Raw genomic sequence first — 16895 nt, 5'->3', positions numbered from 1 at the left:
AAAGTCATTTCATGAAAAATATTGTAACATCCTATTTTTTGAAATAAAATAATATAATAAATTTTTTAAATAATATTTATAATATAAGCTTGGATACAAGATAATATTCCTAAGTTTGAAGGGCTTTTACTAAAACACAAAGTTAATTTTTTTATATGTGGGGTAGTTGAGGGGGGTATCATGTAGTTTCTCACTAAAGTAATCAATTGGGTGACCTCCTCGCAATAATACAATTCCCACACCTATCTCATATGCATCACATTCCAGTTCAAATTCTTCTGGAAAAAAAAAAGTAAAACTAAAACAAGTGCATGGGGTGAGCTTGTCCTTAAGTGTTTGGAAAGCTTTTTCTTGTTTCTCACCCCATATAAATGGAACATCCTTCTTCACCAACTCATTGAGTGGTGAAGCAAGTGTGGAGAAGTCTTGTACAAATTTCTTATAGAAACTTGTCAACCCATGAAAGCTCTTAATGTCTCTAACAATTTTAGGATTGGGTCATATTCTTGGATGACTTTTGATTTCATTTTTTTGAATCCACATGGACCTTTTTACACTAACTAAAAATCCTATGAAAACTACGTTATCGACACAAAATGTATAGTTGTCTACATTAGCAAATATACTATCATTCTTAAGAACTAACAAGAGTTTCGTTAAGTGTCCTATAAGATCACTTAGGCTCTTACTAGAAACTAAAATATCATCAAAATAAACTATAACAATTTTTTTATGCAATCTCTAAAGACATAATTCATTAACCTTATAAATGTACTTGGCACATTAGTAAGCCCAAAGGCATTACGAACCACTCATACAGTCCAAACTAGGTCTTAAAAGCAATTTTAAATTCATTTCCTTCTTTGATCCTTATTTGATGATATTCGCTTTTAAAATCAATTTTGAAAAATATAGTAGAACCATGCAATTCATCTAGCATGTCATTAGGCTTAGGGATTATGTGCTTATATTTAATAGTGATATCATTAATGGCTCCATAATCAAAACATATTCTTTATTTTTTGTCTTTCTTGGGTACCAATAACACAAGAATCGCATAAGGGCTAATGCCCTTTGAATTTAACCTTTATCTAACAAATTTTGAACTTAAGACCCAATTTCTTTTACCTCTTAGGAATTTTTCCTATAAGTTGGCCTATTAGGTACGTTAACTCTAAGAATAAGGTCAATTTGATGTTCTATTCCCCTAAGAAAAGACAATCCCTTAGGACTCTCTTTAGGAAATACATCACCAAGTCCTTTAAAATTTATTGTATCCCTTTAGAGTTTTCATGTTCTAGTTTTGTGACAATATGCAATTAAGTGTCCCTTTCACAGTAGAAGGTTTGGAGGTTGTTAAAGAAGAAAGGTTCTGTTTATTTTACCATTTGTTGCAAAAATACTCTCTTTTTGAATAATCTTTTGGGAAAAAGACATTTTCCACCCTTTCCTTCTTCTTCCCTTTTCTACTCCTTAGGTTTTTTTTTTCATTTTTTTTCTTTCTTTTTTCCTCTTCATCCTTTTTTTTTTTCATTTTGTACTTGATCATCCACCATTTGTGAGGTGATAAAGGATGAAGTAAAAAAGTTCTTATCCTTATTGGTGAAAGAGATGTCATTAATAAGACCATTTCGTATTGACTTTTTGTCAACTTGTCATGGTTTACCTAACAAGATATGACAAGCTTTCATTAGCACTATATCACATAAAGCATCATTAATTATAGTTTCTTATGGAAAACTTAATTTGTACTTGTTGATCTACTACCATGTCCCAATCCTCATTAAGACCATAACATTTATAGGGTTTAGGATGTGAGAAAACATGTTCTCTCATTAACATTTCACATACTAAATCTTATAAGTCAACCTACAATGAGAGAACATGTTATATCTAAAATTTTACATCTTTTATGGAAGATGTTCTCACTTTGTAATAGATGATCATCACTAGGTTGACTTCTAAGAAACCTTTTGATCATCTAGATTCAATATTGGATTTTACCCCATGTTTTTCTCACTCTCACTAGAATTGGAGGAGGAACACAAAGTCTCCTTGTAACATTGTTAAAAAAAAAAAAAAGGGCTGATTCAGTAGCCCAGAACGGGCCGTTCCCAAACTGGAACGGGCCGTTCCAAGCTACTGAATTGAACTACATATTGTAGTTGAGAACGGGCCGTTCTGGATGAGTCCCGGAACGGGCCGTTCTGATTTCAGAACGGGCCGTTCTCGGCGGGAATTTTGTGCGTGATTTGGGAGTTCGGAATGTCGATACGGGCCGTTCTAGGCCAATCCGAAAGTCTATAAATAGGGGGTTGGGGGCCTTTAGGAGTTTTGGAGTTTTTAGAGAGAAGTTTTAGAGAGAAGGTCTCTGGGTCAGTGAGCTCCTTTCTCTCCCAAATTTCTCTGTTTGACTCCTTTTCTCCTCTAGATCACTAACTCCTTCTGACTTTTCTTGAAATTCAGATTAGAAAGCTTGCTTTGGGAGGATTGAAGTTTCGGGTTGAGTTTTGGAAAGGAATTCTTTTTCGTCACAGTTGTTGGCCATTCTTAGCCAACCTTCAGGTAAGGGAAGCTAGAATGTTTGTTATTTAAGTTGCATGTGAGTTTAAAAACTCAATTGATGCATGAAAGTTGAGGATCCATGCTGGATCGGAGAATTCGCTAATTGTTCAAAGTCTTAGAAAAAAATGGGGTTTCTGGTGAATTTGATGCATTAGATGGGTACATGTTGATTCTAGGTTTATTTAAGTTGTATGGAGCCTATGCATTGTATTTTGTGTTTGCATGTGGCTGGATTTGTTGGTGTGGATGAGAGTTTGTGAACTCTGTTACTGGAATTTAGGTCGGGCGCAGGTTGAATGCGCTAGGCGTGGATGAGTCTTGGGACTCTCAGGCTGGGATTAGGCTGGGCGAGCTCGGGCTACGCCGAGCGTGAATAAGTTTATGAATGAATTGATGCTTATGCATGTTTAAAGTTGAAGATTTAGATCATGTATGTATGATATATGATGTATGGTGAGGTGTGATTCATATGTATGCTTTGTGATGATACGTATGAATGTTTGAATATGATATGACATGCGTATATGTTCATATGAGTATGACTGTTGATCATAATGGTAGGCAGACCATTATGATGTATTATGCATTATTGCATGTGATGTCTTATGACATGTGTATGATTGTTGATCATGATGGTAGGCAGACCATTATGATGTATGATGCATGATTGCATGTGATGCCTATGACATGAGTCTAGCCTAGGACTTGAGGAGAGGAAAAATATTTTCGAACTGGAAGAGCTCACATAGAGTCTCTTGAGAGTGGTGCTTGGATAGGCCACTGATATATGAGAGTGGTGCTCTGGGAGGCCACTGGATTTGGGAGAGTGGTGCTCAGATAGGCCAATGGGTTGGGTGAGTCTCCTTTAAGTCCTTAGCTAGTGTTGGAGCGGGGTATGAGGTCGAGGGTTATTCCCTTAACCAAGTACTCGGGAAGGTGCGTGGATCCTTGCGGATAGTCGGTGGGCGAACTCCACAATTGACTTGGTTAATGCATGCCAAGGTCGTGGTAAGCCCGTACCCAGCTGTGCTATACCTGACGGTAGATCTGGACTTCCAATTGTGTAAGTGACATCATCCGAGTAAACCCGAGGGAGGATTATATATCCTGTTTAGCTGTGACCGAGCGGGCGCATTGGGCGTGAAAACGGTTGGGGTGGTTTCGGTAGGATGGAATGTCACTTATACAGCTCTATTGTTGTGGAGATCTCCTAGGTGTATGCGTGACGACGCATTAGATGATTGATATGCATTGATATCTGTCATGAGATGCATTTATTGCATGATTATTAATATGATAAAGTGTGGTGTTTGACTTCATGATTGGTGGATTGTATTTTATGCATGAGTAGTATTGGATAGAGTGTATGGTGTGACTCTATGAATACGATTGTGTAGTATAGATTATTATGATTCATTTGTGAATTCTAGCTTACCCTTCTGTTTCCATGTGGTGGAACTGCGATGATCATACTTGGTATGGGAGCAGGTCAGGGCTAGCTTGGAGTCGAGGTGACCGCTGCGAGACGGAGAGTTTGATCCTCGTGTTAGGGTTACCATTTTGGGTAGCGATTTTTGTCTGTTTGACCGGCACTAGGGAATATTATTTTTGGGATGACTGTACATATATGGCATTTTATTTTGTATTTAAAGAATTTGGTTATTTTTATTCTTATCTATACCTGTATGTATGAGTTATCCAATTTAATATTTTCCTTAATTCACTAGTAGTAGTGCGATTCCACTAAGTGTAGAGACCATGGCGGGTCGTTACACTTTTATGGTATCAGAGCCGGTCGAGTCTGTTAGGATGCTCTGTGGGGAGTGATCCTTCTATGTTTCTGTTGTGTCATATTTTTTATATGTGTTAATTTTGGTGAGTTGTAGTGGTAAAGTGTTAGTAAAAGAATGTTTGAATTCTTTTAGTATGATGAGACCTCAGTTTGATCAGATCGCTAGAACTATGGAGATGATGGCCATAGTGATGCAATAGTAAAGTGCTTACTTTGCTCAGATGGAGGTGGGTAGAGCTGCGGTTGAGGCAGCTAGACCGGTGGTCTCTCAGGCAGAGTTCAGGAGATGTTAGCTTCTTCAGTTCAAGGGGGATTCAGATCTTGATGTGGCATATTAGTGGTTGTGTGAGATGGAAAAGATCTTCAGTGTTTTGAGATCTTCAGTGTTTTTAACATCTAGCAATTGGATTGGTACTTTTGTTGTGTTGGAAGCTCACCTATTAACTCTAATTTGAACTCCAAGTTATTCTCTGGTTTGCTTTCAAGTACTATTGTCATTTCAAATGATTATTTATGCAAGAATTTAGAATGTTATAGCACTGCTAGCAGCTATTTAACAAGATGGTGGCAGGATCAAGCAAATTCCTCGTCTCTTGGGACCTGGTCTCAACAAGGCAGGCACGTTTTATTGTTTTGGGTTTACGATTTTGATCCTCTTGGATGTTCTAGAGTGTACTTGGTGATTTGCTTGTTCTGATCAGTTCACATAATACATTGCTGTGTTCTTGTTAATTTCTGGTCACATTGCGCTATATTGTATTTACTTGGATGTTTTTAAACACTAACTACATAATTTTTTTAAGTGGCTTTGGTTATCCTTTTGAATTGGCTCTACTATCCCTTGCTTTTAATTTGATTCCCTGCTTTTTAGAATTGTTATATTTTGGGTTTCTGATTTCAATATTGCTTTAGCTGAACCTTATTTTGATATTTTGCACCACTTTGCAGGGAAGTTCCCAACACTTGTGACTCACCAAGAAACTCTCGAGTCAAAGGTTAATGAGAGTAAGGCTATTCCAGCTTAAGAAGGTGCTCTGCATGGGAGTAGCTGTGGGGAATGTTAGCATGGAGGAAAAACAAATCTTCCAAAATGAACAACTGAGTGTTAACTTCCTTGTCTCATTGAGTAAAAAACTCTATCTTAGATTAGCATACAGTTTTTTTAATGTGATAATGTACATAAATTTAAAAATTAGTTTATTATAATTTTGTATTATGTATTACTAAAAACTTTATTCTGCACTATATTCGAATGAAAAAAAATATATTTCAAGTTGTAAAGTTTAAATTCAAATTTGGAATTTTCATCTTCTGGTAATCGATTACAAGAAATGGGTAATCGATTACCAGAGAACCTTTTAATAAGTAAATTTCGAACATATGATTTTCATTGTCTGGTAATCGATTACATGTATAGGTAATCGATTACCAGACTCTTAAAAACAATGGTTTCCTCAAATTTAGTCATCAACAGTTAGTGAGGGATTTATCCTAGTTAGTGACGGATAAAATCCCTCGCAAATTGCGAGGGATTTAATCCCTCGCAAATTGTGACGGATTCTACTTAATTAAAGTCATCACAGTTTGTGACGGATTTAATCCCTCACAAATTGCGACGGATTTTTATTAATTTCTAAACATTTATTATTAGAAATTAGTGACGGAAATTATATTGTTTGTGATGCCTTAATTCCGTCACTAATTGTGACGGAATAAATAATCCGTCACTAAATATTTTGTGACGCCAAATTTTGTGACGGAATCATTTCTGTCACAAATTCCGTCACTAATTGATTTGTGACGGATTTTATCAAATTTAGTGACGGATTTGTTCCCTCTCTAATTTTAATTTTTCTAGTAGTGATCCTAGCGTAAAAGTTTGGATAGACACTTGTAAGTCTCTCAACACACTTTCATAGTCTAACGAAAATTACTAACTATTACAAACAAAGGTGGAAGTCTTGAGTAGGCTCATAGAACCCCTCAAGATCACTTCCACAATGAAGGGCTTTTTTACAAGAAAAATTAAAAAAAAACAAAATAAAATAATAAAGCAATTCTTAACGTCTCCTTTCTTGGTGTGTTTAACTATCAAGACTCCTCAAAGTCAAGCTTCAACCAAGGAGTAAGCCTTCTTAGACTTTCATCAACATTCCAAGATGTTATCTTATGGTAAGATTTCACTAGTACACAATACACATTTTACGTCGGCTATTTTAGGGGTTTTTACGTTAGAAAAACTTCCGACGTAGAAGCGGGAGACGAAAATTTACGTCGGGGCGCGAAAATTGACGTGAATTTACGTCGGACATGCCAAGGTCCGACGTAAAAAAGTCATAATTTAAAAAAAAAAAAAAATGAGTGCAAGCAGAACGGCCCGTTCTGCTTGATAAACCCAGGAACAGGTTCTCCAAATCCGGACTTCGTCACTTCCTTCTCCAGCTTCAAAAACTCGAAATGCAACACAAACATTATTACGAAAAAAACATCCTAAAAAACACAAACTTGATAGAAGATGCTACCTCATAGAAAAACAGTTGGACGTATGGTTAAGCCATTTCCATCAACACGCGAAGAAGAAACCAATGCAACCCTCCGAAGAAGAAAAATAGAAGAAGGTGCAGATGAGGAGGACAGCCACGATTTGAGGAGGCTTCGGAGGATGAGGTGCAGAAGAAGGTGCACAACGCGCGGGAGAAAGAAATTTTTCAAATCTAGCCATGCGCGCACACCTTCTTTTAAGCAGGCTGTGGGTTATTTACGTCGGCCCTAATTGGGTCCGACATAAATTTTAACATCTACTTCGGACACAATGTATAGCCGACGTAGATGTTAAAATTTACGTCGGATCCTTAAAGGTCCGACGTAAAAAATTCATAAAAATCAGGAAACATGCCACCATGTTTTTATTACGTCGGGTGTTTGTATTTTCGACGTAAAATGGGTGACATAATATTCTAATTTTCCACTAGTATTTTTTTGATTTCCTTCACCTGAAAGGTTAACACCAACAAATAACACTAAAGAATTTTTAAAGACAATTCAAGAAAAGCTAAATTAGGAATAGGTTGAACTCAAATGGAATTGAAATGAAAAATTTGAAGAATTTCAAAGAAATTGACAAGCCAGAATTAAGGTGAATTTTAAAATTAACACAAAAAAAAAATCCTAAAATACACTAGAATGAAATACTAAATAAATAAATAACTCATTTCAACTTCATGTTTTGAATTGCAATTTCAAATCATATTATCATGTGACAAAATTTATTTGAATATTCTGTAGATTTTTTTAAAACAAGTTCCACGTTTTTTTTTTATCAAATTTAATTAACACACTAAATTACAATGCAGAAAACAACTAAAGTATATATCTACGTAAAAGTACTATTCCATAACAACCACTGATTCACACCAATATTATTAGCAACTCCACATAACAGCAAATACAAACAAAACCTTCGATTTCCACCATTGACACACACACAAGTCCACAAACTACAATTTCCACCGTCAAACCCATACAAGTCCAATCCAGTAATTCTAAAAACAATCATTCTCTCACGTTTTAACTCAATTCTCTAAAAGACAGAAAACACATGAAAGAAAATTAAATTAATTACGAAAGAAAGAAAGAAAAGGAATTGATTAATGAAAGATATCCATTTAATATAGATAAGCCAACACACATAACTCAGCAAATAACACCTAAACCTAAACCCTAAACACATAACACCATCAAATAAAGCATTTAACTGAACCCTCCCCTTATTCCACCCCACTGATACCACATTGTAACAATTGGCAACTTCAAGAAAGACCTAACTGATTTAAAACAAAAACAAAACAAAAGTTAAAACATAACAAGTTGAGAGGGTTCTTCGTTGCATTAAGTTATTTGAATAACATCCTTCTCCAACGAGCGACAATGTTGAACTAGTAGCTCGACAGACTGCCACCCCCACCAAGATTTCTAGTATTGTTGTCGTCATTATTATCATTATCATTTTAGTTGTTGTCCTGCTTCACCTCATGATGACACTTGTAAATCTCGAGATTCTTGTAGGTGGACACAGTGAGGCTAAGGGACTTGCCAGCAATGACTTTGCCACCGACAACACCCTGAAAGACTTGGCCATGAGCGGTGCAGAGGCTGATTCCGAAGGCCATGCGAGGGGGAGGGGTGGCTCCAGTGTTAAGGGTATAATGGTCATTGTAAACATATGTTCCAGTGAAAGAGACCAAGGCAAAAGGCCCATGCAGCGTGAACGCGGTTGAGTCACGTGACGGGTGGTGGAGGGTGACACTAGCAATGGTGCCGCTTCCACTGAGAATTGTCACGCTGACATGTTCACGATTAGCAAAGTCCATGATGGACTCAACCACGTTGTGGCCCTGGGGCACGTGGATTAGGGCAATCTTGGCACTGGGCTCGGTTATGCTCATGGTGTTGGGCTTGGGCTTGTTTTTGGAGCCCAAGGGCCTGCCACGTGGATTCCTGTTGGATGAGGATGCGGTGGTGGAATGGTTTGCGGATGGTGGTGGCTGACACTGGAAGGACACGGTGGAATCAGTGTCGGAGGAGAACATCATGGGATTGGTGTTCATTGCAACAAACAAGTGCACTTGGAATGAGAGAAAGAGAAGTTATAAAAGGGGTATGGAATGAAAAGGGTGACAAAGAAATGTTTTTAAGAGGTGAACATATATGGTTTGATTGTGATGGTGTGAAGTTCTATCTTTTTATAGTGTGAAGTTTAGTTGATAGGCATTGATAGGCTTCATATGAGGAAGGTTTATCAAGTATGGAAACAGTGGGTGGCACTGTAAGATTTCAAACCGGGGATTCTCTCGTATACAAAGCAATAAATTTTGGAGTATTTTTTTTTTTTTTTGTTAAATAGGGAATATAATTTAAGATAGGGTTTAGTCAAAGAATTTTAAATCATTTATTAAAAATTTATGACTAAATTTATCTAAAGAGAGAATTACTTTATAAATACACTTGTCATAATGAAGTTAATATGTTAATAATATATTATTTTTAATGTTGTACTTTTAATGGTCTATTTAATTAGGTCAAAGTTATTTAAAGTTGTTAATTGAAAAGAGGAACTCGATTAGACCCGTTTTATTAAGTGAATTTTATTTATAATAAAATAGAATTTGGTATAAAAAAAATGTGTTAAGAGAATTGTCTATTTTATTCAATAAAGAATTGAATGTTAGAAAAATATGATCAAAACTGTGTTGATTAAACTATACTCTGAATTAAAGAAAATACGTGAGAAAATAATGATACCATATTTGAGTTCGGTATATAAAGGTTCTTTAATATAGTTTTCCTTTTTTTTCATCTCATTTATCTACAAAATTAATAAATAAATTTTATAAGTAAATTTTTTTAATAAATAATTTATAAATTCCCTCCTGCTCGTATTATAAGACACCGTTTTATATATATAAAAAAATTGTAATCTTTTATATAAGATACTCTACCATTTCTATAAAACAATAATTTTATTTTTTATTTTTTGTCAATAATAAAGACTCATGAGAATGTGTTTGTTGTTGTTGGATAATGAGAAGAGAATTTGAGTTATAAATGCTCTCTCTTACCTCTTAATATTTTCACCTCTTCAATGAAAATTTAATGATACATAAGAAGGATAAAATTGGTCCACCATGATATTGTCTTATAAATTCAACTAACATAATTACTTCTATTAATCTATAAATTTATGTTAAAAATGTCTTATAATAAGGATCGAATGAAGATAGTATATTCTAAGTATAATTGTAATAAAAAAAAAACCATTTGTGTAATATGTTTTAAAACATATTTTTCTAATAATAGTAATATAGAACTAATTTTATTAATGTATTTTCAAGGCAATAAATCTTTCTAAAAAAATTTCTATAAAATTAATATTTGACCTGTCAAATAAGAAAATGAAGTCAACGATTTATAGATAGATAGATAATTTTACATAAACATCACACGAATTTTATCTATTAACTAAAAATGTTAAAATTTGCATTTCAAAGTCATTTATTAAATATTTTCTTTCGGAGAAAATGGTAGGAAAAAAAAAAACATTGGTATGATTATCGAAACCATTAAGTAAGTTTATTGAAATATATATTTTTAATTTTTATTCTCCTTGTTTATCTATAAATTATTTAATAAAATATGTATAAGTGTTCTAGAGATTACCTTTTCTAAGTCCGTTTTTCTACACCCATGCTCGTGTATACATTAGGTTTAACTTTATTGAAGGTATTGAGTCATGAGTTTTTGACATAAATAAATAAGCGAAGAATGTGTGTGAACGATATATAGATAGATAGATAACTTTACATAAACATCACACGAATTTTATCTATTAACTAAAAATGTTAAAATTTGCATTTAAAAGTCATTTATTAAATATTTTCTTTCGAAGAAAATGGTAGGAAAAAAAAAACATTGGTATGATTATCGAAACCATTAAGTAAGTTTATTGAAATATATATTTTTAATTTTTATTCTCCTTGTTTATCTATAAGTTATTTAATAAAATATGTATAAGTGTTCTAGAGATTACCTTTTCTAAGTCCGTTTTTCTACACCCATGCTCGTGTATACATTAGGTTTAACTTTATTGAAGGTATTGAGTCATGAGTTTTTGACAGAAATAAATAAGTGAAGAATGTGTGTGTGTGTGTGTGAAGAATGTGTGTGAAGAATGTGTGCGTGTGCGTGTGCGTGTGCGTGCGCGTGTGTGTGTGGGTGTGTGTGTGTGTGTGTGTGTGGGTGGGTGGGTGTGTGTCTGTGTGTGTGTGGGTGTGGGTGTGTCTGTGTGGGTGGGTGGGTGTGTGTGTGTGTGGTTGGGTGAGTCTGTGTGTGTGTGTGTGTGGGTGTGTGTATGTGTGTGTTTGTGTGTGTCTGTCTGCCTCTATGTGTGTGTCTCTGTGTGTGTGTGTGTGTGTGTGTGCGTGTTTGTGTGTGTCTGTGTGTGTGTGTGTCTGTGTCTCTGTGTGTCTGTGTGTTTGTGTGTCTCTATGACTGTGTCTGTGTGTGTGTGTGTCTGTGTGTGTCTCTGTGTGTGTGTGTGTCTCTATGTTTCTGTGTCTGTGTGTTTGTGTCTCTCTGTGTGTGTTTGTGTGTCTGTGTGTGTGTATGTTTGTGTGTGTTTGTGTGTCTCTGTGTGTCTCTGTGTGTGTGTGTGTGTGTGTGTCTGTGTCTGTGTGTCTGTGTGTTTGTGTGTCTCTATGTGTCTGTGTCTGTGTGTGTCTATGTGTCTCTGTGTGTGTCTGTGTGTGTGTGTCTCTGTGTGTGTTGTGTCTGTGTCTATGTGTGTCTGTGTGTGTCTCTGTGTGTGTGTGGGTGTGTGTGTCTGTGTATGTCTGTGTGTCTCTATGTGTGTGTTTGTGTGTGTGTGTGTATGTGTGTCTGTGTCTGTGTGTATGTGTCTGTGTGTCTTTGTGTATGTGTCCGTGTGTGTGTCTGTTTGTGTGTGTTTATGTGTCTGTGTGTGTGTGTCTGTGTGTGTGTGTGTGTGTGTCTGTGTGTGTGTGTGTTTGTGTATCTCTGTGAGTGTGTGTGTGTCTCTGTGTGTGTCTGTGTGTCTCTGTGTGTAGGTGTGTGTGTGTGTGTGTGTGTGTATGTGTCTCTGTGTGTGTGTGTGTAGGTGTGTGTGTGTGTGTGTGTGGGTGTGGGTGTGTGTGTGTGGGTGTGGGTGTGTGTGTGGGTGTGGGTGTGTGTGTGTGGGTGTGTGTATGTGGGTGTGTGTGTGTGTGTGGGTGTGTGTGTGTGTGTCTGTGTGTCTCTGTGTGTGTATGTGTGTGTGTGTGTGTTAGGTTAAGTCCCTCATAACTCATAACTGATAATATAGGCATGAAAGGTTAGGTCCCTTATTTGAAGGAAGAATTGTTGGGATACAAACAAGTCCCACATCGATAAAATAAGACAAGAAATAACAACTTATAAAACACGAACATATTCTAATGATTGAGAGGCTTTTTGGGCGATGACCTTAAAGCAAAACTGTGAGGACTTAGGCCTAAAGCAGACAATATCTCATCATTATGAAGTTGTGTGATCATAAAATATCCGCTCAAACAAATATCATAAAATAATCCCATCAAAGTTAAAGTAAAAATTATATAAACAAGAAAATAAAAAATGAATTATTGACGGTGGAGACTTTCAAATTTTTAGATATATGTTTGAAACTTAAAAGAAAAAAAAAAGTGAGACATGACAAACTTAAAAGAAAAGAAGAAAAAAAAAAAAAAGAACAGGACAACAAACATGGGAAGGATTGCGGTGCACGTGCTGCGATATAGCATAATAAATAGAATTATAGAAGAAGAAATGCATGCATATCAAGTTAGGGTTATTGATGCAAGATTGAAGATATTTGCCATAATATTTCATTTTCATTTTTATTTATTTGAATTGTTAGAGATCAAAGATCTCACAAATCATGCGAAAGATCACGATCTTACTCCACCATGATTTCGTTTACGATCCAGCACGGAATACCTTATACAAACCATAAAATCATGTGATCTTAGAAGGTAACTTGCGATTTTAACAACACTAGGCAAAGCCACTCTAAGTCAACTACCACATCTTAAAATAAAGGATATGATAAAAGAAATAGTTTAGAGTCAGGTTTGATAACTCTAAATGAAAAAAATAAATAAGAGTTGACCAACCCAAGAATAAGTATAAAAAAATTTAAAAAATAATAATAATATAATGCCAACTTTGATCGATGCTAAAGAAATAATTAAATTAAAAACAAAAGACTGTTAAACACGATGCATTATAGTGTTAACTTTATTGTCGGTTAAGCTAACATTATTTAGTATTGATTAAAAAAAAGTTTATGTAACTATATTATGTCAAATATTTTAGTGGTAAGTATTTTTAAACAAATGGCTGACGCTAAAATCGAAATAGTATATGTATCGGAAGGGTTCTATTGGTCACGTGGATTGACACGTGATGTCTTATTGGATATCGGTATAAGAGACATATCGGTTACGGAGATCGACACGTCATGACCTATCAGATATTGACGCAGTTCGGACACGCCTTCGACTCGACGAAGAGCCGAGAACTATGGAGAACCCAACGCTTTCCCTATCGGCTTGGCCAAAGGCCGAGAACGAAGAGGTTGTTTCGCCCGTTCCCTTTCGGCTCGGCCAAGGGCCGACAGGGTCAGAGCAGTTAGGACGATAATCATGATTAATAAGGGAAAACGCGTAATTAAGGCATAATTAGCCAATTAGCATCGTATTACCTAATTTGGTAAATGTCAGAAGAAGCCCATCACACTCAGGGCCCATGACAGGTAGCATAAATAGGTTATTTAAAACGAGGTATGTCACTGTTCATTTATTACTCTCGAGAATTGCGCTTATCCTAACTTGAGCGTCAGAGTGCCTTTTGCAGGTACCTCCCCCCTCTGAAGCATTTACCTGAAGCTCTCGTTCGGCCCTTCACCTACCAGAAGATTACGAGTGTGCCCTCAGACAGGTACATTTTGGCGCCCACCGTGGGATCGAACCGATAGCTTTGAAGAGACGGACTAAGTACTATTTTGAAGTGAAGTATTATGGTGAAAACAAGGAGAACAAACACCGAAGACCACCGATTCGATGAGGAGCACCGATCCGACGAGGACCACGTCGAGGTGGTTGACGAGACGAACCTGAGGGAGATGGTACGACAATTGAAGGGGGAGATGGCCGCCATGAAACAACAGCGAGAAAAAGATGCACGGGAAATGGCTGCCTTAAGGGAGGAGAATGTAGCTTTGAAAAACCAAGACCCAACCTGGAAGCCCTCCGAGCCGACCCGAACGCACACCCAGGGGTCATTCCAATCGTTCGGACATCACACCTCTCTCCCTCACACCTCCGTCGCTGCCCTGGGAAATCACGTCTCGGCTGCCCAAGTACCTAGCCGGTCGTCGCTCACTACGCCGGCCGAAACACACCGACACCCCTTCACCCCAAGTATCATGCAATCTTCGCTCCTCGACCACTGGAAGTCCCTCCGCTAGACAAATATGACGGAACGACCGATCCCATGGTTATTAGCGTCGAAATCCACAACTACATTATTCGGAAGATGTTAGTCGATCAGGGAAGCTCGGCCGACATCCTCTATTGGAACACGTTCAAACAGCTCGACATCCCGGAGGACGAGTTGATTCCATACAACGAACCCCTAGTCAAATTCTCCGGTGAGCGTGTCCAAACCAAGGGGTACATCAAGTTATCCACACGCTTCTACTTCGATAGAGCTGAAACCTGAGACATCTCAGTCAAATATGTGGTAGTGCACGCCAACACGTCATACAACATTCTCCTTGGAAGGCCTTCCCCCAACAAGTTGGGTGCGATTGTGTCAAATCCACACTTAGCAATGAAATTCCCATCGAAATCAGGCCAAATCATCACAGTCCACGCCGATCAGAAAGTGGCTAGGGAATGTTATTTCGCTAGTCTTCAGCTACCGCGTCTCGAAACAGTCGAGCCGCGCGGAGTGAAGCGCGTACACACGATAGCCTAAGAACTTGACCTAGCAATTGTGTACTTCGACCCTCGAATGAAGCAGGACGAGAGGGACGAGCCCATTAAGGATCGACACCCAATTGTCATCGGGCCAACTGATCTACATGTGACCTACCTTGGCTCTAACCTGTCCGAGAAAGAAAAACGAGAAATTGGACAAGTCGTGGTGAAAAATAAAGATCTCTTTGCATGGCGACCCGCCGATATGCCCGGGATTGACCCCAATTTCCTCTGTCACAAACTCTCGGTATGCCGAGAGACCAAGCCAGTCGCCCAAAGGAAGCGAAAGACCGGAGAAGAAAGGAAGAAAGCCATAGAAGGGGAAGTCTCTAAGCTCTTGGATGTGGGCTTCATCCGAGAGGTCCATTACACTACGTGGTTGGCCAACGTCGTCATGGTTAAAAAGTCGAACAGCAAATGGCGAATGTGCACTGATTACACAGACTTAAACAAGGCATGTCCCAAGGATTCTTATCTGTTGCCGAACATAGACCGATTGGTTGATGGTGCAGCCGACCATAATTTCTTGACCTTTCTCGACGTATACTCCGGATACAATCAAATCCGTATGCACCCCCGAGACGAGGACAAAACGACATTTGTCACGGAATCTGCCAACTATTGTTATCAAGTGATGTCGTTCGGCCTGAAGAATGCGGGAGCCACCTATCAGCGGTTCATGGACAAAATCTTCCATGAACAGATTGGGAAAAACATGGAGATTTACGTGGACAATATGGTGGTTAAATCGGCCGACATGCTTTCCCATGTGACCAACCTAGCCAAAGTTTTCCACGCGCTTCGAAGGCACCAAATGAGGCTTAATCCCGACAAGTGTGTATTCGGCATTTCGGGCAGCAAATTCCTTGGTTTCATGTTATCGAGCCAAGGTATCGAAGCAAACCCGGACAAATGTCAGGCCATCATAGACATGAGAAGCCCAGTAAACCTAAAAGAGGTCCAAAAATTGGCAGCCCGATTGACATTGTTATCTCGTTTTCTACCATGTATGGCCGAGAACTCAAAGCCGGTAATCGTCCTCTTGAAAAAGGCGAATCGGTTTCAATGGACGGATGAGTGCGAAATATCTTTCAAACTGTTCAAGCAATGACTCGACACTCCACCTGTGCTGGCCAAGTCGATTCTCAGACGAGAAGTAGTTCTGTACTTGGCAGTTTCCAGCGAAGCCATCAATGCTGTCATGATACAAGAACAAGACAGCCAGCAACAACCTATATACTTCATCAGCCGAGTGCTACAGGATGCCGAACGCCGATACCAACTCTTGGAGAAGGTAGCGTTGGGACTTATATACGCGGCTAGGCGCCTTCGACAATATTTCCAGAGTCACACAGTGGTGGTCCGAACTCTAAGAAAACCAGAATTGGCCGGCTGAATGATGGCATGGTCAATCGAATTGTCTGAATTTCGGCATCCGTTTTGAACCTCGGGGCACCATCAAATCACAAAGCTTAGCTGACTTCCTGAATGAACTGTCCCCACCTGGGCACTTTGAGGACGACACCTGGACAATGCGCGTAGACGGATCCTCCAACGGCAAAGGTAGCAGTGTTGGTATCATCTTGGAGAGCCCGTCCGACATTACCTTGGAACAATCTTTGTGTTTCGACTTCCGGGCTTCCAATAACCAGGCCGAATACGAAGCTTTGTTGGCAAGAATGAGATTGGCAGCCGAGATAGGTGTCAAAAAGATCATATGCTGCACCAATTCGAAGGTTGTCACTGAATAGGTGAACGAAAACTTTCAAGTAAAAGACGCCAACCTGCTCAAATATTACCATCTTTTCCGGGGAATGAGCAATCAATTCGAAGAGATAAAAATCAAGCACACGCCGCGTGGGAATAATGAGAGAGCCGACCAATTGGCACGGCTAGCAAGCAGTCGCAAGCTGGGACAGCTCCGGTCAACGATACACTTGGAGTTACCCACCCCGAGTGTCACA

General features: G+C 38.2%; 1 protein-coding gene across 1 annotated transcript; it reads right to left on the bottom strand.

The window, feature by feature from the left end:
* Positions 1-8364: 8364 nt before the first annotated feature.
* On the bottom strand, positions 8365-8964 carry LOC109804940 (AT-hook motif nuclear-localized protein 17). Its single transcript, XM_020366867.1, has one exon. It carries the CDS (start codon positions 8962-8964, stop codon positions 8365-8367), a length of 600 nt encoding a protein of 199 aa, XP_020222456.1.
* Between the last annotated feature and the right edge of the window lie 7931 nt (positions 8965-16895).

This window comes from Cajanus cajan, chromosome 2 (assembly GCF_000230855.2).
Source record: "Cajanus cajan strain Asha chromosome 2, NIPB_CcT2T_4, whole genome shotgun sequence".
NCBI classification, from domain to species: Eukaryota; Viridiplantae; Streptophyta; class Magnoliopsida; order Fabales; family Fabaceae; genus Cajanus; species Cajanus cajan.
This window is presented reverse-complemented; position numbering and strand designations above follow the sequence as displayed.

Coding starts and splice junctions, on each gene's coding strand:
- LOC109804940 (XM_020366867.1), bottom strand. CDS start 8,964: ATGAACACCAATCCCATGATGTTCTCCTCCGACACTGATTCCACCGTG.